At 40.2% G+C, this 22,978-nt stretch overlaps 1 protein-coding gene across 1 annotated transcript in view; it reads left to right on the forward strand.

The window, feature by feature from the left end:
• Window positions 1-22,599, forward strand: part of atf6 (activating transcription factor 6) — a 248,852-nt gene extending 226,253 nt beyond the window's left edge. Inside the window, exon 16 of the mRNA XM_052012103.1 lies at window positions 20,575-22,599. Coding sequence (XP_051868063.1) covers window positions 20,575-20,804 — 230 coding nt within the window. The 3' untranslated portion in view covers window positions 20,805-22,599. The remainder of the gene's footprint in view (window positions 1-20,574) is intronic.
• Window positions 22,600-22,978: the final 379 nt, after the last annotated feature.

Below are 22,978 nucleotides of genomic sequence, written 5' to 3' on the forward strand. Positions count from 1 at the left end.
GTAGGGTGGATATTGGCAACAAAGGTATGAAATTTATAAGTTCTGTATGAGTACAGGAGGCAGTTCATATACAAGATCTTCATTGTTATGGACCCATGCACGTTCCCATGGTTAATCTTTGACTTGGAAAAGCTGAATGGTGTTGGAGGAGAAGTTCCCTCCACCTACACCTCTCTCTGCAATTCAAAGCATGCTTGCTTTCTTATTTTGCCAGTTCTCATTGAGAGACTTTGACCTGAAACATCGACCCTATTTCTCTCCCTGCTGATGCTACCTGATCTGCCAAGTGCTTCCAGCAATTTTTTATTGTTTAACATGTCTTTGGCTTTCACCAATGAATAATCTTCAGTAAATAAGATCAGTGATTGAATATTATTTCTGTACTCCATTGGACTAACTCGCCCAAATCATTCAACGTCACTTGCCTTAGTTTGCTGAATGTAACTGGTGCACAACAGGAGCTGAGACGAAACAGCACTGGGAAAGGTAGCCCTGAAATTGTGTTGCCTACCTCTGTTCAGTCACAGTAAAATGGGAAAGTAATTGAAAACTGACTTCAGTCTCTTAAAAACAAAAATGGTTCTCTCAGGCTACCTCTCCCTGCCATTCACTCAACATTTCTTTGATTTTGTTTTGCATAATATCTTTCTGGCTTTGCATGTATCCTTTCTCCTTTTTTCCTCATCTCTCTTTCTCCCTCTCTACTTTTGTCGTCCCGAAATTAATTTTCCCTCTCTGTCCGCGGTAAGTAACACAGTGCCATGAGGTCGATTTGAACAAATACCTTTATTAGCAGTGCACCGCTAGGAGAATTCTCTTCAGCACTCACTAAGAGTCGCTTCCCGAGTTCTCCCTGCACAAAGGGCAGACAGACATTTATACAGGAATTGTCACGCACATCCCATGCAAACGGTGCCACAAGTTTCGGTCAAGCTATAGAGATCCCGAGACAGCTATCACACCTCTTGTCTTAGTATAATTGAGTTATAATCAAAGCATTCAAAGGCAGGTATCACCCTTCATTGTTCAGACCAAGCCTTCACCTCGATGTTAATTACACCCAGTATCGCCACCTTCTGATATATCGGAATGGTCCATTACCCGAAACAAAGGCAGTTAACACACTTAACATTCCAACCTAACTAGTTAGTCAGCAGTTTGCTAGTCCTTGCTAGAGAAATATAAATGTGTATATATATATATATATATATATATATATATATTTTGTTTACCAGTTATAGGTATGGTTGCAATTCTTAACCCTTCACTTCCTCACTTTTATCTTCACTTTTGTCTCTTTCTCTATTTCTTTCCTTTCTCATTCTGCTTCTTCTCAGTGTACTGTTGCAAATTTCTTTTCTTTCTGTTGCTTATTTTGCCTCTGTCCTTCTCTTACCATCTGTTCTTCTCTCTTCATTGCTTTTTACTTTTAATTCTCAATTTGCTTCATTTTCTTTTTGTTCCCCCTTGCTTTTTTTCTCCCCTCAATGGCTCTGCTTCCCCACAATTTCTTTCTTGCTGCCCTGGAATCTCCTCTTCTTATTCTGCATCATTCACCCATTTGCATTTTCGTGCCTATTTTTCTCTTTGAGTGCACCTTTTTCCATTGTTCCCCCAACATATTGAAAGTGATTCATTGTTTAAGTGTTGTTGAAGTACGATTACTTCAACAGACATCAAGGGCTATTTTAGAAAGAAATCCTCCATTATACGGCAAGTTTTTTTTCTCTGCTAAATACTAACTACTCTCGCATGGCAGTTGTAAAACTTCCTTCTCCAGGCAATTAACCGCTTCTTATGGTGAAAGGGTACCCAAAACACACATTATTAATGTCAACAGTTTAACTCTTGGAGGCTGTGTTATATTTGTCATCAAAGGCAACCTCATATGGATCCTGTTAAGCTATGGCCAGAAATATAAGAAAAATGCTTCATGAGTTCGAAAATATATTTGTGAGATTTTGAACATTTCAAAATTCATCCTTTTATCCAGATTGAACTGTAAGTGTTCATGCGTCATGTTGTACAGGCTAATGATTTCTTGGCTTTCAAAAATTGTTCCGTATGTATTCATTTATTGCTGTTAACTCTGGCCCATCAACCCCAACTTTTACCAGTGTAATTTTCTGTTCTGGGGGAAAGAGCTGAGATGGCAACTAAGTTATTCCGTCTGTTGGAAAACCAATAGCCTGGTTGATTCACTTGCATTTTCAACAGCAGAGTGGATCATTCCTGAATTTAGTTAATGTTTTGTTAACCTGTTCAAATTAATCCCAGTCCAAAGCAATGGATGAATATTTCAGGATTAAAAAAAAATCAACTGGTTGTTTCACAATTATTATCCAATTGAAAATTATACATTTAGGCTGATATTTCCTTAAATCCAATGACAACTGGCATTTATAAAATTCCAGTAATAAAGGTGATGCAATTAGCCCATCTAATGATGTGGAAGCTAAATAAATGGACATTCTAATAATCAATTACCAGTAACTGCTGCAAAATTATGAGCAAGTGTGTTGAGGTTGGTGTCAGGCATTCTCTGGTTTTCAATCTGATTCTTGGTGTTAAGGTTTTCAGCATCCATGGAAGTCAACCTCACCACATGGGATTAGAGACCATTCCCTATAACTCAATTGTTTTCTAATGACCCTTTCACTGAGAGGAGCAATGCTTGACCCATCCTCTTGCATTCTGACTGCCTCTATGTAGTTAATCAGGCCAGGTCTATGGATGAGGTTATGGATTCTCTGTCGATATAGTTTGCTCACTGCAACATGAAGTAATCGCTACCATTTTGCTTATTAACTAAATAGAATTTTGGTGATAAACATGCTCTTTGCCCTTGAGAGCCTCATGTAAGGTGCCTTCCACTCTGCTTTATTTCCAAAAATACAATTCATTCATAAAATTTACAGTTATACAGTACAGGACATTCTTTTTCCATTCACTGTTCCTTGTGTATAGTTGCAAATGCTTACAGTATTTATGTTATGACATTATTTTTTCCTGAACATTCCATCAGTAATAAAGCTGGGAGGTTATTTATTACACAGAGCCCAGCTCCTCACTGTCCAGTGGTGGGAGTCCCTTCGCTGTATCCTTTCCTCATATAGCCTTTGCGAGGAAGTTTCAGCGAGTCTCTCGGCATGGATTTCTGTACCTTGGAATGTGCCAATCTGCAACATTCAGTTGCTGACAGCTCCTTGCGCTGACCCAAGACCAGCAGGTTTCAGGCAAATCAAAGTGGTGACATTCATCGAGTCAATCATCTTCCAGCAGCAGTCAATGTTTATATCAGTATGTGTTCTTGGGCCAGACTCCAATCTTTAGAAAGATTAAAAGCAATCTTGCTCCTGGATACCTCCACTGTTGTTGATGAAGCAGCCTGCAGCCACTACACAGCACGTTGCATGTAGCCTTTTAACGCTCAAGTGGCAGTGCATCAGTCAACCCAACAGTGTTCATGTTATCAGATGGTTCCCACAGACCATAGTTAATTCTCATGTTTTCCCTCCATTTTTCCAGATGTATGCCTCGATTTTCCAGATGCTTTTCCTGTACACGCACTGAAGTAAGCACATCAAAAAGAAGTGTAAAACCAACAAAACCATTACCCTTGCTTTTCTTGGCACACTGATCCTTCTGGCTATACATATCTGTTGTTGGAAATTTAAACGACAGAATCTGCTCAAATTCCCACATCATGCTACAGTCCAGTTAGGTCCATTTGACCCATAATAATGCAGAGAATTTGTTTTAGTTGTTTTTACAGTTAATGCTTTCAGATGCATGCAAGATTTGGCCTAAGTGCTGTTAGTCACTAATGGTTTGAACACCTTTAAAAATGCAATTATGCAAAACATAAATGCTGGCAGTATTTCTTGCTTCTGTTCAGCATATCTTTCATTAACTTATGCTGCTTGTTTAATCTATGATAAATGCCAATTGAAGTTAAGCACACAGCTGTTTCTTTGTGAAGCTTGATGAAAATTTTCAAAAAAATTAAGGCTCCTTTCATCCTGATCTTTGCCTTCTGTACTGGCGTTTCTTTAAAAATTCTGGCAAATTACTCCAGTTCTCCTAGTACACGTAATGTTAATGAGCTTCAACAAATACCCGAGCCCTTATTTTTTGGAGGTGGATTTCATCGAAACCGAGAGGCATTGCTGTTCTACAATTGATCATCTCATAGAGTCACAGAAGATACAGCACAGAAACAGGGTCCTTCGGCCCACTGAATCTGCACCATCTATTTGCACTAATCCTACATTAATCCTTTTTTCCCCACATTCTTATCAGATCTCCCCACATTCTACTATTCACCACGTGGGGCAACTTACCGTGGCCAATTAACCGATCAACCTGCACATTTTTGGGTGTGGTAGGAAACTGGTGCATCCAGAGGAAACTCATGGAGTGACAGTGTTAGGGTTAGGGCATTCCCTTTATTTTGATGCAAACATAATCATTTATGTTTTCATTGTTGCTCCTAAGAGCCTCATACGTTTTTCAGTTCCTTATTTTTTGTCGTCTCACTATGTTGACACCTTTCTCAGTGACCCATTGATACCTTGTTCTGTCCCATTGCATTTTTCCTTGGTGCAATTTCTTAATTTCCTTGCTTTTCCTTTTAAATTCTGAAGGCTTTCATTACAGACCCCATTTTGATTCAAACTCCCTTTTCCAATTTGTTGAACTAAACTCTTACCCTTGGCCTTCATAACCTTTCTTAATAGAAAGAAGAAAATTGGAAATAGCCCACTTCGAGTCATCATTGGCACACACTCCTGAATCAGACTTTTGTTCAGGCCAAGAATACTGGACACAAATGACCATCAAGGTTTGCTCATGAATCAGAAAGCAAATTTAAACTGTTTTGTTCATCAGAATTTGATGATATGGTCATTTAAGAGTGATTTACTTTTGGTAGTGGCAAGTTCTGATCAGAGCCAAGGACTTGGAGCTCAAAGTAAAAATTGTGAATACATCCCTCATTTTAAGGACCTGGTAGTCAGTGACATCATCAAACTATTACTTTTTTGCCTCCCTGTGATGTATTTTTAAATTAGTTCCTGGTATGGTTCCCACTTTCTTAAAATTCTTTTCCTAATGAGACCATACGTAAATAGCAACTGAGAACTTTAAGGACCTGTGGCTCAAGTCTGAGCTTAAAGTTCCCTTTTGTTTAGCTGAGGAAGCAGTAGGTCTGCATCCAGTTTTTCCACAGCAACATTTTTGAGAAGGCAACATGTGTATACCATTACTATAATACAGCTTCAGTCCACTTTATTGTGTAAGTTATTACTATACTTATTGTTGTCAATAAAAATTACACAATAGTGGGAGTGGTTGGCATTGAACTGAAAACCACATTTGGAGTGTGTCTGGCCCTTCAGCTCAGGCCAATCTGGAACTGCCCCTGGGCTCAATCATGAGTCCAGCAATGGAGCAGGAGATCAGACGGCAGGGACATTACAGTGGTTCTCTTATGAACCACCAGCCAAAGATAAGTACAATCCATCCCTTTATAAAACATAAAATAAAGGTCCTACCTTAAAGAAGACCCCTTTGGACTTCCAGTCATAGGCCCAGATAATGTTTGCTGCCTTGGAAAACTCCAATGGAGACACAAGAGACTGCAGATGCTGGAATCTGTGGGTGGGCAGAAAGGAATTGTCGATGTTTTGGGTTGAGACCCTGCATCAGATGCTGCTTGACCCAATGAGTTCTTCCAGCAAATTGTTAGTTACTTTGGAAAACACCAAAATACGCCTCAACTCTCCAGTTTTAAGGCCTAACTGAAACGAGCATCATTGCTTGTGTGTTAGAATTCAACAGAAGTGACATCAAAACTGGCATTTTAAGTTGTTTGACATCATTATGCAAACTCTATACAAGGAGACCAAAAATCAAGAAAAAATGCACCTTAGTGCATGCAAATGTCAAGTGTGTGGGCTATGATATTTAACATGTATAGTCTTCAACAAAGACAGTTTTGAAATATCCTCACTTGCTACCACCTCTTCATTATAGTTGTTTAAAAAAAGTTCAATAGAGAATGAAATGTCTGTAATTGCTTTTTATTTCATTGAAGCCTGCTATTATGACTTAAAAACAGCCATAAATTTGGGAAGGAGTCTGCAAGTCTACAAAGCTTTTGATTTCCCAGCCACTTTTCTGTTTGTGTGAAATTCTACCAATAATTGAGTATGAATTTCATTCAAGGAATTTGCAGCACAAAAGAGTAGACAGATCACAGTTGCTGATCATTGGCATTTATTGGTTGTACGCTGTAGATGCTAACTGCAATTTGGTCTTTACTGCCATGTGTGTTGGCATCTCTGGCACAGGTCCCCTGCATCGTCTGAAGGAGTAATAAGTTGCTGATGAGAAAAAAAAAGAAAAACAATCTTAATTGAAGTTAAAGAAGAGCCTATGAAGTCAAATATTATGGCAAAATGATTTGCAGATGCACACTAAATATCTCTCCTGTTTTATATGCACTCTGGTTGAATAGCCTTTTTTAATCCCAAAAAAGATGTTTCACTTGTCATTAACAGGTTGTGTTTAAGTGCTATTGATCATTTAAACACTGAGATTGGTCATGTAGACTTTGTTTTTTCTAATCTTTGTGGTATTGATGTATAATCCTATTATTATTGCTTTTTCAGTTATCAATTACCACTAATGTGTGGCTCAAAGAAAATCCTTTGAACTATTCTCAGAAGAGATAACTAAGACACATGGAATATAATGTGGAAAAAAACACATGGTGATCCATTTAGACAGAAAAAATAGAAACGCGGAGTATTTTTTTTAATATTGAGAGATTGAAAGGTGTTCAGAAGAATCTGGGTACTCTTGCACATGGATCTCTGAAAGTTATTGTAAAGCAGTAAGAAAGGCAAACAGCTTGTTGGAAGAGGATTTGAGTACAAAAATAGAGAGACCCAGTGAGACCTCACCTGAAATATTGTGTACAGGTCTGATCTGTCTACCTAAGGAAAGATATACTTGCAATAGAGGGAGTGCAACAAAGGCTCTCCGGACTGATTCTTCGGATGGTGGGAAAATATTATTCTATGAGGAGAGATTAAGCATACTGTGGAGTTAAGAAGAATGAGAGGTGACCTCATTGAAATGTGCAAAATAATTTTAGGACTTCATCAGATAGATGTGAAATCATTGTTCGCCCTGGCTGGGGTGTCTAGAACCAGGGGGTCACTGTCTCAAAATAGAGGGCTGAACCTCCAGTACAGAGTTGAGAAAAGATTTCTTCACCTAGAGGGTGGTGAAGCTTTGGAATTCTCTACTCAAAAATGCTGTGGATACTCGATCATTGTATATTGAGAATAGAGATTAATAGAAGTTTAGATATTAAGGGAAATAAAGGATGTGAGGCCAGCATAAGAAACCTTGATATCATTGATTTGCAGTCCAAGCAGGAGGGGCCAAATAGCCTCGTGCTGCTATTTCTTGTGTTTTTATGTGTATGGTTCATTAATTTAATGCAACCCTCCACAGATCCTTGTCATCAGCTCTAAACTGAGGTGCTTAAGCTATACTGGGATTTGATCTGTGTCATTTAGTGTATTTGTGGCTGGAGGAGCTCAGCAGATCAGACAGCATCTGTGAAGGCAAAGGGATAGTCAAAATTTTGGGTCAAGACCCAGCATTTAAGGACAAGGACAGCTCTAAGGAGCTGGTGCAGGAAGGAGGGCTTCTGATTTATGCATCATTGGGCTCTCTTCCAGGGCAGGTGGGAGCTATACAAACAAGATGGTTTGCATCTGAACAGGAGGAGAACTAATACTCTCACCGGGAGGTTTGCTAGTGCTACTTGGGAGGGTTTAAACTAGAGTGGCAGGGGGATGGGAACCACAGCAGCAGGGCAACAGATAGTAGGGTTAAGAGCAAGAAAGATGGTATGATAAGTAAGATTGAAAGGAAGGACAGCAAGGGACAGGTAATAAACATGGTGGGACAGAAGGGCTGATATGTGTTTATTTTGACGCTAGGAGTATTAAGGTTAAGGAGGATGAACTTCGAGCCTGGATCAGTACATGGAATTATGATGTTTTTGCCGTTACGGAGACCTGGATGCGTGAGGGACAAGACTGGCTGCTCAACATTCCTGGGTTTCGTTGTTTTAGGTGTGATACAGAGGGGGGGTAAAAGAGGTGGAGGGGTTGTACTACTGATCAGGGAGGATGTCACAGCAGTAATCAGAGAGGACATACTGGAGGGCTCATCCACAGAGGCAATTTGAGTGGAGCTCAGAAACAGGATGGGTGCGATTACGCAGATGGGATTATACTATAGGCCCCCCAGTAGCCACCGAGAGGTGGAGGAACAGATGTAGACAGAAAATAGAAAGGTGCAGAAATAATAGGTGTTGAGTATAAGGGTAAGGAAGTCATGCTGCAGCTTTATAAAACTTTAGTCAGACCGCACTTGGAGTATCATGTGCAGTTCTGGTCACCCCATTATAGCAAGGATGTGGAGACTGTGGAAAAGGTGTCGAGAGTTTTACCGGGATGCTGCCTGTATTGGAGGGTATGAGCTACAAGGACAGGTTGGACAAACTTGGGTTGTTCTCCTGAGAGTGTCAGAGGCTGAGGGGAGACTTGATGGAAGTTTTTAAAATTGTGAGAGGCATAGATAGGGTAGACAGTCAGAATGTGTTTCCCAGAGTAGAAATGTCAAACACCAGAGGACGTGTTTTTAAGGTTAAGGGGGGAAGTTTAAAAGTGACGTGAGGGGCAAGTATTTTACGCAGAGAGTGGTTGGTGCCTGGAATGTGTTATCGGGGTAGTAGTGGAAGCAGGCAGTTTGGTAGAATTTAAAGGGCTTTTAGATAGACACATGAATATGAAAGGAATGGAGGGATATGGATGATAAACAGAAGGAGGACATTTAGTACAAATCAACATTAAGATCGGCACAACATTGAGGGCTGAATGGTCTATCCAGTGTTGTGCTGTTCTGTGTCCTATGATAAACTGACCAAAGAAAGGTTAAGCTATAACTTAGCAAGTAAAAGCATAATTACTCATATGGCCACAGCAATATTTGTAATCAATAAAATTGTTCCCTGAAAATTTAATTCTTATCTCCAATTTTCCAATTCCTTTGGCTTCCTTCCCCAATTCAACTGGTTGGCAGGCAGGTAACTGGAACCTGGATCACTTCTTCTAAATTTCTTAGAAAGAAGTGTGCAGGAATTGAACAAACACACCTTACATACGTTAGCAAAGAACATTGCCTTCCTTCACTCAGCTGAAATGAGGATCTACTCACGTCACTCAGTTCTGCAGCAGATCACTGGCAGACCAAGCAAGATGTTGGGGTTCTTTCTTCTGACTGATCTATGTGCATGAGCATCATTAAGAGGACATAGGTTTAAGGTGCTGAGGAGTAGATATAGAGGAGATGTCAGGGGTAAGTTTTTTACTCAGAGAGTGGTGAGTGCGTGGAATGGGCTGCTGGAGATGGTGGTGGAGGCTGATACGATAGGGTCTTTCAAGAGACTGTTGGATGGGTATATGGAGCTGAGTAAAATAGAGGGCTATGGGTAAGCCTAGTAACTTCTAGAGTAGGGACATGTTTGGCACAGCTTTGTGGGCCGAAGGGCCTGAATTGTGCTGTAATTGTTCTATGTTCTATTATTAAGTTTTTCATCAATCACATGAATTTTCTTCTTCTTTGGAGGCTTCCATTTCTGTGGGTTCTGAGATAGCTGATGAGTCCAATATGGGAACTGCAGAGTCGGTCACAGGAAATGGGAGAGCAGGGATTTAGGTGCTTTGGGAGGTGGTATGTGCACCTTCTGCCGTATATGCTGGACTTCTTTGTTCTCCTGACAAATAGGCTCAAATATCTCAGTAAATGAAAATCCTTAAAAAAAAAACTGCTGATGTTGGAAATTTAAAATCAAAACAGAAAATGCTGGAAACACTCATCAGGTCAGGCAGCACCGGAGACTTTGACCATAGCTCATCCATTTCCCACACCTCTACTTTCACTCACAATCTACTTGGACAAAACAAGGAGAGAATACCCCTCGTCTTCATTTCCCATCCCACCAGCCTCCACACTTAAACGGGTTATCATTCACAATTTCCACAACCTTCAATGAGATCTCATCACCAGGCACATCTTCTCCCCCTTACCTGTGTTGGCATTCCAAGTTTTGAGTTTCTTGGCATCATTCTGAATGCTGCTTCTCCAGTTCAAGTGATCATGAGCTAGGGATTCCCACATGCCAATGGGAGATTATATTTTTTAAAGAAGGCTTTGAGAACCTCCTTAAATTCTGTCCAGCCCCCGGTAATCTCTTGCCATGATAGATCAACTGAATGAAGCATCTATCTGCAACAATAACTCTGCAGAAAATGCTTTCTGCACTGGCTGCTCAGCCACACATTGGAGAGCTGGAAAATAGAAATACTTTCCTTTCAATGGATAAGGGATTTGAATATTAACCAAGTTACTAATCGTGAAAGTTAACAGCAATTAAAACCTTCCTTTCATATGAGCCACATGCTTGCTTGTGCAACAGGAAGTAACACAGATGATTGGATATAACAGAAGAGCAGGAAACGAAGTAAATAGGATGATTTCAAAGTTATACTGACACTTAATGTTTGAACTACCTGAAGCTAGCACAATTTGAGACCAATGTCATTTGGCCTATTTCCTTACATCACAACAGTGGCTGCACGACAGAAGCACTTCAATGGCTGTCAAAGGGCAGCACGGTAGCGTAGTGGTTAGCGTGATGCTATTACAGCGCCAGCGATCGGAGTTCGATTCCCGTCGCTGTCTGTAAGGAGTTTGTATGTTCTCCCGTGTCTGCATGGGTTTCCTCCGGGTGCTCTGGTTTCCTCCCACACTGCAAAGGCGTACGGGTAGGTTAATTTGGGTTTAAAATGGGCGGCGCGGACTCGTTGGGCCGGAAGGGCCTGTTACCACGCTGTAAATAAAATTTTTTTTAAAATGCTTCAGAACATCTGGAAAGGTGAAATATACATTCAAGTCCTTCCTTGTTACTTATTCTTCTTTATATCCTTCCAGAATCCAACCAACTAACCATATCTCTGGAGAATTGCCCATTCGTACGTGATCATAGTGACAATGTACACCTAGCCAAGATAAGAGCTAGAGATAAGAGGCGTGGGTCACAATTAATATACTCCATCATAATTTTAAAATAGTGACATTTGAAATGCATGTACAAGGTTTAGTGGCCACACTTTCACCGCTAAGGCTGTGGGTTCAAGATCATGCTGGAGGTTTGAGTGCCCTGTCTTGGTTGGCAATTCTGTAGTCTTCCAAATAAAACGTTTAACCAGGGCATGACTAACTTGATCAACATCTGTAATTCAAATAACAGCACTAAAATTGATTAACCGATTCAGGTTTTGTAAAAGCTTTTGAGACGGTAAAACTCTGGTAATCCGCTATCTGACTATTCAGAAATCCCAATGGTTCTAGATCACCAGGTGATGTCTGCCATAGTCCCTTTCCACTCACTGAGCCCCACTCCTATGCCTTCCTTCCTGTACTCCCTTTTAAACTTTCCTAGTTCACTGGAAAATTTATTAAAATACCGTATAACATCTTTAAAAAAAAGTGCATTTGGGTACTAATAGAAATAACGTCCAGTAGTCTGGGAAATCTGCTGGTACAGCACCACCAAAGTCCTGAGCATGCCAGGTTATTGGAGTTTCACTGCATATGGTGCACAAATTGCTCAGTGCATTTCCCTACATGGCAATAAGGAGTACACTTCAGAAGCACTTTATTGTCAGGTTGAGAAAAGTGCTATATAAGCAAGTTCTTTCACTAAATCAATGTGTGGATGGTTGTCAAATGGTTGAGAACATCTGAGTGAATTTGAAGCAAAGAGACCTTCTCAATGTTAATGGAGACACAAGTGACTGCACATGCTAGAATCTGCAGCAACAAACAATCTGCTGGAAGAACCCAGCGGGGCAAGCAGCGTCCATGGGAGGAAAAGAATTGTCGATATCTCGGGTTGAAACCCTGCATCGGTCCTGATGCTGCTCAACCCGCTGAGTTCTTCCAGCAGATTGTTTGTGGCTTCCTCAACGTTAATGATTGACTTCTCAACTTGACAATATTTATGTTATCTTTCATCATTCTCTATTTTGCAATTGAGTCAGAAAACAGCCCTGGTAGTTAATATTTCCCAAACACTCTCAGGCAGTGATTGAAAATTAACCACAACTATGCAGTCATCCAGGTCTCAAAAGAATGCCAATCTTTCAGATTATATCCCATTTCCTCAGTTTAATCATTTACCAGCAACAATTTGAGGATAATCTTACTCATGTTAGACCTTATCTAAAAATTCTGAATGACTATTTCCAGCTCTGGAGTAAAATGAAATGGTTCCGAAAAAATTTCATAGGCCGTGTAACTTTCTGCCTTCATTCTGGTTACATAATACCAGTCCGACATCTACAAGAGATTAATCCAACAAGAACAATCTTTAGTCAATGTTACAGTTATGTAATTGCTGTTATGCCAAAAACAATCAGTGTTGAGGATCCTGTGAAATCACTTCATTTGACAAGTTGAGCTTTAAACATGGCTACAAGGATAGTATTACAAAAGTTAGTTCAAGAAATCGTGAACTAACCGTTTTAAATTCCCTAGCTCCTATTGACTTGCCCCGTTGATTTCATTCTTGCAACAAAGTGATTTCATCGCTTTCCTTCAATAAAAGTAATTGGTAGAATTGTAATTTAGCAAAATGGCATGAAAATATCATGCATAAGTCAGAAGTTATTGTTCTCTCAATGTGTTCCTTCAGAAAACACTGTATCTTTGTCAAATTCTCCAGCATTACATGGAGCATCCAGTGACTCAAACGATAATGCTATAAAATATGCAAGCTATACAAAATGCTTTGCATCCATATGTTTAAATTGGGTGCTCTTTGGGAACAAAAAACATCTGTATGATATAAATCTCTGAATTCAAAATTGTTTTTGACCCAAGTGTGGATTTAGGACCCTGATTCAGACTGCAAGTACAGTATTTATGTAATCTTTGAATTTTTCACATTCAAGTACTTAGTGATACAATTCTCCTGAAGGAGCAGGATTGAATTTTCCAACTCCATGTTTGTACAATACCAACCAAATCAATGCTGCAGCTAGTAACATTGGTGCACCCTGACAGGGATTTTCAGTGAAGGTTTGCTCCTACAGTTACAATTTAAATTGCTATAGAAGGCATCATGGGAAGGCATCATGGCATCAGTTTTTAATTAAGAGTTGAGAAGCTGGGGTTGTTCTCCTTAGTGAATAAAAATATTATGAGGAGATTTAAGAGAGGTGTTCAAAATTGTAATGGATTTTGATAATGTCAACAAGGTTTATACAGGCAAAAGGATCAGTAACCAAAAGTGACAGATTTGCGAAAAAGCTAAAGGGAATGTGTATTTTTTTCTCAAAATTGTTAACCTTTTTATTCATTAATGGAATTTGTGTTGGAACTGCCAGCATTTATTGCTCATCCTTCACTGCTCTTGGGAGGATGGTTATGAGCCACCTTCTTGGACCATCACAGTCATTCTGGTTAAAGTATTCCCAAAGGGCTGTTTGATCGGGTTTAGACTCAGCAACGCAAAAGAAACAGTCACATATTTCCAAGTCGGAACAGTGGGAGGGACACTTGCTAGTGATGATGTTCCCAGATGCCAGCTCCCCTAGATAGTCTAGGTCATGTGTTAAGGAAGTACTGTGGAATGCACTTCTTGCAAAGGGTGAGCATGCAGAGTCAATAATAACTTTAAAAAGATAATTGGATATGTACGGCAGAGGTAAAATGCAGCATTATGGGACGAGTAATGTCGTGGTGCTGATCGAATAAGTCTTTCCAAGAGCCACAATGACATGATCCTCTTGTTATCATGTAATATTCTAAATGCTGTACTATTGGACAGAAGGTGTAATTTGCAATGTTGTGGGAAGTGACTCCACCAGATGGAGATGCAGATGGTGCATCTATTATATTTATCCAATTTCATTACACTTGCATCAATTCAGCATTGTGGTACATGGGAAAGAAAGTGACCTGTTGGAACTTCTGTCTCTCAAGTAATATCACTTCAACCTTGCACCAGGTGGGATTTAGACCCAGCTCAAATATTGTGTCACCAAGCTAGTCAACTGACTCAGAAATACTAATTAAATTTTGACCAAGGGGCAGACAGATTAGTTATTTAATCTGGAAGTAAACTAGAGTAACAAGTCTTCAGTGACGAAATTTGCATTTGATAGAAAGCACTTGAAAGTGGTCAGGAAGAAAGTAAGTGTAAAAAGAAATCCAATTGAATGATAATAAATGAAAGCTGTTCCAATAGTGTGTGATGGGAGCAAATAAAGAAAATTAGCCGGTGTAGCAAATTGTCAACATCATGTTGATGTAACATTAGTGAAATCTTGTCAATTTATAAATCATTAATGGTATTTGGTTCTGCTCATTGCAATGCAGCTAGGATATTCTGGCTATAGATAGGATGCAGAAGAGATTATTGAAAATGATTAAGGAGATAATGGATTGGTCTCAGATGAGGTGTATTCTCATTGGTTTAAGAAAGGTGGGATGCTAATCACATGTTTCTCTCCACAAAATAACACATTCTGTCCAGTCAGGCAGATGGTTTCAGCATCTTTGTCCAGAAATGGTTCCACTTCTTAAACTGCTATTGTGCAGTGGGCCATTCTTTGAGCATGAGACCACCTACTCCCAGCCCCTCCCCACAGTATTCAGCTTTATACAAGCTCCGAGACTTAGTACCGTGCATGTTTATACACAAAGGGACCACAGCTCTGCCTCTGTCTTCAGATATCTTCTTTTTAACCCAAGCTGGGCAATGTAGAAGAACAACTGGAAATCTCTTTACTTTATCCAGGAGAATTGGTTGATAGGATTTCTTTCAATTTTAGTTTCCCTAAGTCAGTGAGCCATCACACAAAATAATGCATCACCTGAAAATGTTTTCTAAAGATCATTTGCTTATCGAAAAGGAATAAGGATTAAGTGTGGGTCGTTGCATCAACTGCCTCCGTCTGTTGCAGGCTGTGAGAGACATGAGTAAAATTCATTGCCACATATCTCCTGCTAATTCACGTCATGTGCACAAATGTTCAGAATCATTGGCTTCCAACTTCAGATATGTACTGGTTAATATTACATCCAATCACATCTGACATTTCTGTCGGTTCTAATATTGCTGCCTCTTGCAATTTGATTTGATCTGGGGTGTGTTACTAAAAGAGGTTATATTTCTGATCTGTGTAACCAAAGAACTCCGTCTGCATCATTGCATTTTGGGTTCTTATTTGGGATCCTCTTGGTTGCAGATGTGGCCTGGCCAATTGACTGCCACATGATATCAGCCATTTCTTCCAGCCAGCCCACTCGAAGTTGTTCTGGAAGGTAGCCCACTCACAGAAAGTTATACAGTGTACTGGTTACCAAAAGGTAAATCATCTCCAGCATCAGGGATACCTTGAATTAAATCTCATGTATTGGTGGGGCTATCCATCAGTAGGTTTTGACCCAGGAACCAGACCAGCTGCATTAGAGAAGTTGTAGAGAAGATTCAAGGAGTTTTGTAACTGCATTAGTTCGCAGGGTGGGCGCTGATTCACTTTGGTTCTACTTATTCCACCCTTTTCTTGTTACAGTTTACACTTGGCACTGGCCACATGGAAGGGTTATTCAGAATCAGGTTTATTATCACTGACATATGTCATGAAGTTTGCTGTTTTGCAGTAGCAGTGCAGTGCAAGACATAAAGACATAAACATTACTATAAGTTACAAAAGTAAATAGTGCAAAAGAGGAATAACAAAGTGGTGTTCATGCATTCATGGACCATTCAGAAATCTGATGGTGGAGGGGAAGAAGCTATTCCTGAATCATTGAGTTTGGGTCTTCAGGCTCCTGTACCTCCTCCCCAATGGTAGTAACATGAAGAGGACGTGTCCCGGGTGGTGAGGTCCTTCATGATGGATGCTGCCTTCTTGAGGCACCGCCTTTTGAATATGTCCTCAATGGCAGGGTGTGTTGTGTCCACAATGGAGCTGGCTGAGGCTGCAACCGTTTGCAGCCTCTTTTGATCCTGTGCATTGGAGCCTCCATACCAGGCGGTAATGCAACCAGTCAGAATGCTCTCCACTGTACATCTGTAGAAATTTGCAAGAGTCTTTGTTGACATACCAAATCTCCTCAAACTTCATTAGAAGTAGAGCCGCTGGCGTGCCCTCTTCGTGATTGCATCAATGTGTTGGGCCCAAGATAGATCCTCTGAGATGTTGATGCCCAGGAGCTTGAAGCTACTCACCCTTCGACTGCTGATCTTTCTGGGGGCTGGTGTGTGTTCTCCCGACTTCCCCTTCCTGAAGTCCATAATCAATTCCTTGGTCTAGCTGATGTGTGTGAGGTTGTTGTTGCAACACCACTCAACCAGCTAAACTAGCTCACTCCTGTACGTCTCCTCATCGCCATCTGAGATTCTGCCAATAATAGTGGTGTCATCAGCGAATTTATAGATGGCATTTGATCTGTGCCTAGCTACAGAGTCATGAGTGTAGAGAGAGTAGAGCAGTGGGCTAAGCACACATTCCTGAAGTGCACCTGTGTTCATTGTCAGCAAGGAGGAGATATTATTACTGATCCGCACTGACTGTGGTCTCCTGATAAGGAAGTCAAGGATCCAGTTGCAGAGGGAGGTACAGAGGCCCAGGTTTTGAAGTTTGTTCATTAGTACTGAGGGCATGATGGTGTTGAACGCCGAGCTGTAATCGATAAACAGCAGCCTGATGTATGTTTTGCTTTTGTCTTGGTGCTCCAAAGCCAAGTGGAGAGCCAATGAGATTGCGTCCACCACAGACCTGTTGTGGCGGTAGGCAAATTGCAGTGGGTCTAGGTCCTTGCTCAGGCAGGAGTTAATTCTAGCCATGACCAACCTCTCAAAACACTTCATCATAGCGGATGTGAGTGCTACCAGGCAATAGTCATTGAGGCAGCTCACCCTGCTCTTCTTGGGCACTGGTATGATTGATGCCCTTTTGAAGCAGGTGGGAACCTCTGACTGCAGCATGGTATTTTTCAACCTTGTCATCACATGACAAGCTCTGTCAGTGTCCAGACAATAAAAAACCTCTATTGTTGAAATAATGCAGGCCTGTTTGTTTCTGTACTTGGACAAAAATTACATTTTTTTTGTTTATATGCTAGAAGTATTTTCCAAAAATACTCTTGTTTGCCTGTGTGATAATAGAGGACAAAGAGAAACCTATGTAGTCACCTGTAGAGGCTTCTCAACCCCACACTGCTGGATTTTTAACCTTGGTTAGTTCCTTCTGGTCTAAAGGAGGGACGGATGCCAGGAGTGTCAGTGAGCTTGAGGTTCTGCCACACGCTTTGTAGAAGCTTTCACAGAGGAGTGCAGGCAGAACCCTCCAAGCAGGTTAGCAGTCTCTTCTTGACATTTTCTGGACTCTCACTGTGAGCAAATGATCTGCCACATTGACCAACACAAGTGGTTTCACGTCAAAAGAATAATTCATTGACTGTGAAATGTTTTGTGGATTTTTACTATATAGTTGTGATGCAATAACTGGAATCTTCTAGGTTTTTTTAATCTGTTGTCTCCCAGTAATTAATTTGGGGAAAATAACTGTGAAGGTTGTGTTATTCTCATACACATAAATAATGTTTGCTCCCTTCCTCTCCAGCCACCTTTCAATTTTCTCTCAATCTGTCCTTTCTAAGCAGCCTTCTCCTGAGCACCACACCATTAGTTCTCACCATCTGATCCCAATGCTATTCAGGCATTGAGTTTATTTTTATTTATTCCTTTTTCAAATTGCATTTATTGCCTTGCTTACTGCCTTTGACGAGGTAGTGGTGAGCCACCCTCTTGAGCTGCTGCGGACCCTTTGGTGAAGGTGCTTCCACAGTGCTGTTGAGCTGGGAGCTCCAGGATTTAGACCCAGTGACGATGAGGGAAGAGCAATGTGTTTCAAGTCAGGTGGTGTTTGACTTTATGTGAAACTTCCAGGTAGAGGTGTCTCTGCCGCCCTTTTAGGTGGTAAAAGTTACAGGTCTGTGAGGTACTATAGAAGTAGTCTGGACAAGTCACTCTATGCTAGGGATGGAGAGAATGCTGAAGGTGGTGGAATACCAATCAAGTGAGCTGGTTTTAGCTTCTTGGATGGTGTTGCAACTGCACTCATCTGAGCAAGTGAAGTGTGTTTCATCGTGCTAAGTAATCAGTGGAAAGACTTTATGGTGACAAGAGGTGAGCCACCCCCTGCAGTATACCAAGCCTCTGAATGACTCTCACAGTCACAATATGTATGTAGAAGGTCCAATTGAATTTCTGTCAGTGGTGACCCCTAAGATGTTGATAGTTGATCACACCACTCACTGTCAAGGATAAGTGGTTAGATTGTATCACATAAAATACTTATTTTGGAGGATGAGGCAATTTGTGGCTTAAATCTGAATCAGAGTGAAATGTCAGAGATGGTCTTGGTTTCCTTAATTAATATTAGTTGAAATTTGTTGCTGTTTGTAAATTGCCTTCATATGCTCACTGGTTTCAACTTCTGTCAATTGAGTGTGCAGTCCAAATTCATTATTCGTTTTGGCAGACAAGATGTTTTTTTTAAAAATCTAATCATTTTTTCAGCTGCAAAATTCAATGATCTCATACTGGTCCAGTAGGTGTACAATTCAGCGATTTAACTGTAGCGGTATTTCTCTTGTTTATCACATGAGCTGCAAATTAAATCCCCCACAAAGCAGGAAGCGCATCAGAATGAACAGATGGGTACCAGGCTGTGACTATTGGGGATTTGCCAGGACTGAATATTGAAGGAGTATCAGTGCCATAGATTGATATATCTGGAACGTGCTGCCAGAAGAGGTGCTGGAATCAGACACAATTTCTGTGTTTAAGAGGCATTTAGATAGACACTTAAATAGTCAAGGCAAAGAAGGATACAGAATTAGGCTTGTTATCACTGACATATGTCATGAAATGTGTTGTTTTTGCGGCAGCAGTACAGCACAAAACATAATTACTGTGGCAATGGCATTTTTTTTAATAATTACTGTAAGAGATGGTCCCAATGCAGGCAAATGGGAATAGTGTAGATGGCCAAAAAGGTTGGCATGGACATGGTGGGCAGAAAGGAGTGTTTCTGTGCTGTACAACTATATATTTGGTCCTTTACTTCATTTTTGCTTACTGTGTTAAGCAGAAGGTATTTTATTTCTCTTCAGTGGGAGGCAAAATAAAGTGAACATGATGTGTCTGGGTAACACATCCTTTTCATCGGCAGTCAAACCAAAGAATTGAAGAAATCTGAGATTAAGTTGGGCACTCACAATGGAAGAGCAATAGCTGCACTCAGCTGGGTGTGGTGGTGAAACAACATCACTGAAACGAGCCATTAACCTCAAAGAGTGAGTGATTTGTAGACCCTTCTGGCACATAGGGCTGGCACATTTCAGTGCCTTACAACACTTCATAGTTAGTGGGCTGTCATTAGAAAAATAACTGTGAAAATGACTCATTTGTCATATAACCCCAACTGATTCACTCACAGTTTAAGGGAAGAGAACCTGCCTTGCTAATCATCTGGTGTGTGTAAGGCAAATCCCAAGTAAATGTTTGAACCTGAATGGCCTCACAAGCTGCTCAGCTGTAAAAGCAAAGAGGGCCCAGAGCGCTTTATTATGGCAAATAAGGATGGTGATTAAAGATATGCCCTGTATTCCAAGAACACATTTTAAAGTGGACCAAGTCATAGCAACAACTTGCATCAAAAAAATACATTGATTATTTTTCCATGATAGCTCTGACTTTTAGTTCAGATGCCTTAATAAACAAACATGGAAAATTCTGCAAATACACAGCAGGCCCTGTTGAGATCTAAGGTGTTTATGTTTCAGATGTGAACCCTTCATCAGAACTCTAAGCTAGAATATTAGAGAGCCCCTTATTAATACTGGGGAAAACTAAGAAAAACAAGAACTTAATTAGTTGCTGTCTTTTCTCAATATAGGTGCACTTCTGGTTCTATTTATATTTTTCATTTTCCCATTTTCAAGATTTGTGGATTAGCTTTCCTTTTTATTTGTACCAATCATCTTCCTCGGTATCAGGTTGTTTGTGTCATTGTTACAGCTGGCAATCATTTCAGTATAGACTCAGCAAGCAGTTAAGTGAGATTGAAAAGGACTTGAGAAAATAAACTGTAATTTGGCAGCATTTTCTTTAAACTGGCCCTACTGGTTGGTACATGAAAGAAAATGATCCACATTTTCAGCATGAAATTGGAGTTACTTAGCAATGATTGAACTCAGATTGGCAACACTGCAGAAAACACTGTGTGTATGATATCATTGTTCAAAAACTGGATCATATTATCACAAATGCTTACATTTGTAAGGGCACAGCATATTTCACTTTATAAACTTGCTAATTTTTGCCACTACATTTGTGTGTTTCAGAACATTTAATCAACGAACCCAAGGACCGTGAGGTAATGATGCAGATTGATTGTGAGGTAATGGCCACCAGAATCATTCACATCAAGACATCATTGATACCTGCCTTTCTACGAGAGCACCAGGAAAACCACACAGATACATACCAACGGCCAGCACCAGCACCCACCCACACTGCACCCCCCATCATCACAGAGTCTGCCCAAGGGACTGGGTTCAAAATTTACCAGTAGTGTGGTACTCACCTGAAAACATTTGTACTTTAAGCCACTGCATTGCTGGCACTGAAGGTTACTGATTCCAAGGACACATACAATGCATATTAAAATAAGATTATTGGATAGAATTTTTTTCTTCAATTTGATTTAATCTAAACTCATATCAAACTAATTTGAATCTGACTCTGTGTGATTCTGGCCTGTTTAAAACCTTGTTAAGAATAGATTTTGCTTGTGAAATGTTGCAGCCATGGGCTCTGAAAGATGAAATGCTTTGAGGGAAACCAAAAAGGTAAAAGCAATAGGCCAAATCATCCTTAATTTTTGCAAAAAAAAAATGCCATTGCCACAGTAAGCATATGTTCACTGTGAAATTTTGATGGACCCCATGTGCTTTGTAATCAAAACGGTTATGTAAAATGAATGTTCATTGCCAATGCTCAAAACTAAATTCAATTGAAATAAACCTCTAATAAATAATTACTGTCTGGATAGATCTACTTCTCACTGAGGCCAAAATAAAGGTCACAAGAGTGTTTTAAACTGTGAGCTGTGAAACCTATTGCTTTTACTGATTGGAAACTTAGCAGTGCACAGTTTTGATCTGTTGCATGTGTCTTGTTAATTTTTGCTCTGTGAGTGTTTTCCTGAAGAGGTCATCCATCGACGCCCTTGGGCTACGCATTTTTTTGGTGCACACCAGAACAGTACTTGGATCATTCAAGAATTCTACTTAATAATCTGCATAAGCTCATCGATGACAAGTGACAGCTCACTTCATATTAGTGATGATCAAAACAAACTGCTGAAAAATGACTGTGCTCTATTCACTATTATTTTTCCTTAACCTCATCAATGAGTATAGCCCTTGGACTCTGCAGGCCTCAGCTACCTTGTCTGATGGCTGTTGTTCAAGAACAAGTCTGTACACCAAGTACAAGCTGCTTGGCAGTTGTGGTCTATCACAGCCAAGCCCCTTCCTGCAGAATGTAATATTTCACTACCAGAAAGTCTCTTGAGTTTGTAATCGGGTAGGGATCGTGGTTTACTATTTCTTACCTCTTGAGCCTAGCAGTGATGCAGCAATGTAGTCACTATCCATCACTACCTGGCTATCACTGACCAAGAATCAGATCTGGGCCTTCGTGGCTCTGTATCATTGCATATCTTAGTAAAGTTATTGTTCATTTCATTTTGGATCTGGATCAACCATTTACATGCCCCTTGATGTTCAGACTCCACTGCAATTCAGTGTTCCTTCTGCAATCAGCAACTGAGATAGTAATCATTTGTGAGATTTTCCAGGTCACTGGATTTTATCAGCCACATTGTGATCAGGCTCCAGGGTTGCTTGAAGGAGAGTCACTGTTTGTGTGTTGTTGAAAATGGCCATGTTCTGAACTGTGGCCAAAACCTTAAATCATCAAATCTGGCTGGTCTCATTCCAGTGTCAGGGAACACCAGTAATGATAACCTGCTACCCCTGAGGTCATACAAACTCGCAGTTTATTTCAGAGGTGAAGACCACACCATTTGCAAACATCACCAGGCTTGTTCAAATTGTAGCCTAAGGAAGATGTTAATTGCAACTGTGCTAATTAGTTCAGGATTTGTCATTTGTTACTTCCTTACAGTTCATGATTGTAAATTGTTTAAAAGAACACACTTCTGTTTTCGATGTTCCTATTCTCATTAATATAATTTATTTTGAGATGTCAGTTATTTTTTGGTTACTTCTGGAGAGATTGTGAAATTGCGAACATTTCTGTACTCCAATAAATTTGTTATTTATCTTCTCAACATTTATTTATATATGATTTGCTGTTCCACAGTAATTCTTTGGATATTTGTTCAGATTATGCATTTGTTTTTACCAAATTCAGGTTCTATTTTGGGTTTTGCAAATAAAATACGAGAGGACTCTCACCCAGTGTACCACAGTTCCCCACTCTGATTAATTGCATGTGGTCCATAGAGCAAGATCAGTTGTACTAGTGTCTGCAGTGAGAAAACGCCTTGTGGATTTCTACTGGTTTTCCTGGTCATAGCTTCAACTTTGAGTGAGTGATTTTAAACAAAGTGAATAATTGTATGATTTAAGGAGGAGATCAGTTATGAACATTCAATGCACTTCCCATTCTGAGCCACTAATAGCCCTTTTACCACTGTTTTATAAACTCACACACAGA

Source organism: Pristis pectinata, chromosome 3 (genome assembly GCF_009764475.1).
Source record: "Pristis pectinata isolate sPriPec2 chromosome 3, sPriPec2.1.pri, whole genome shotgun sequence".
Lineage (NCBI taxonomy): Eukaryota > Metazoa > Chordata > Chondrichthyes > Rhinopristiformes > Pristidae > Pristis > Pristis pectinata.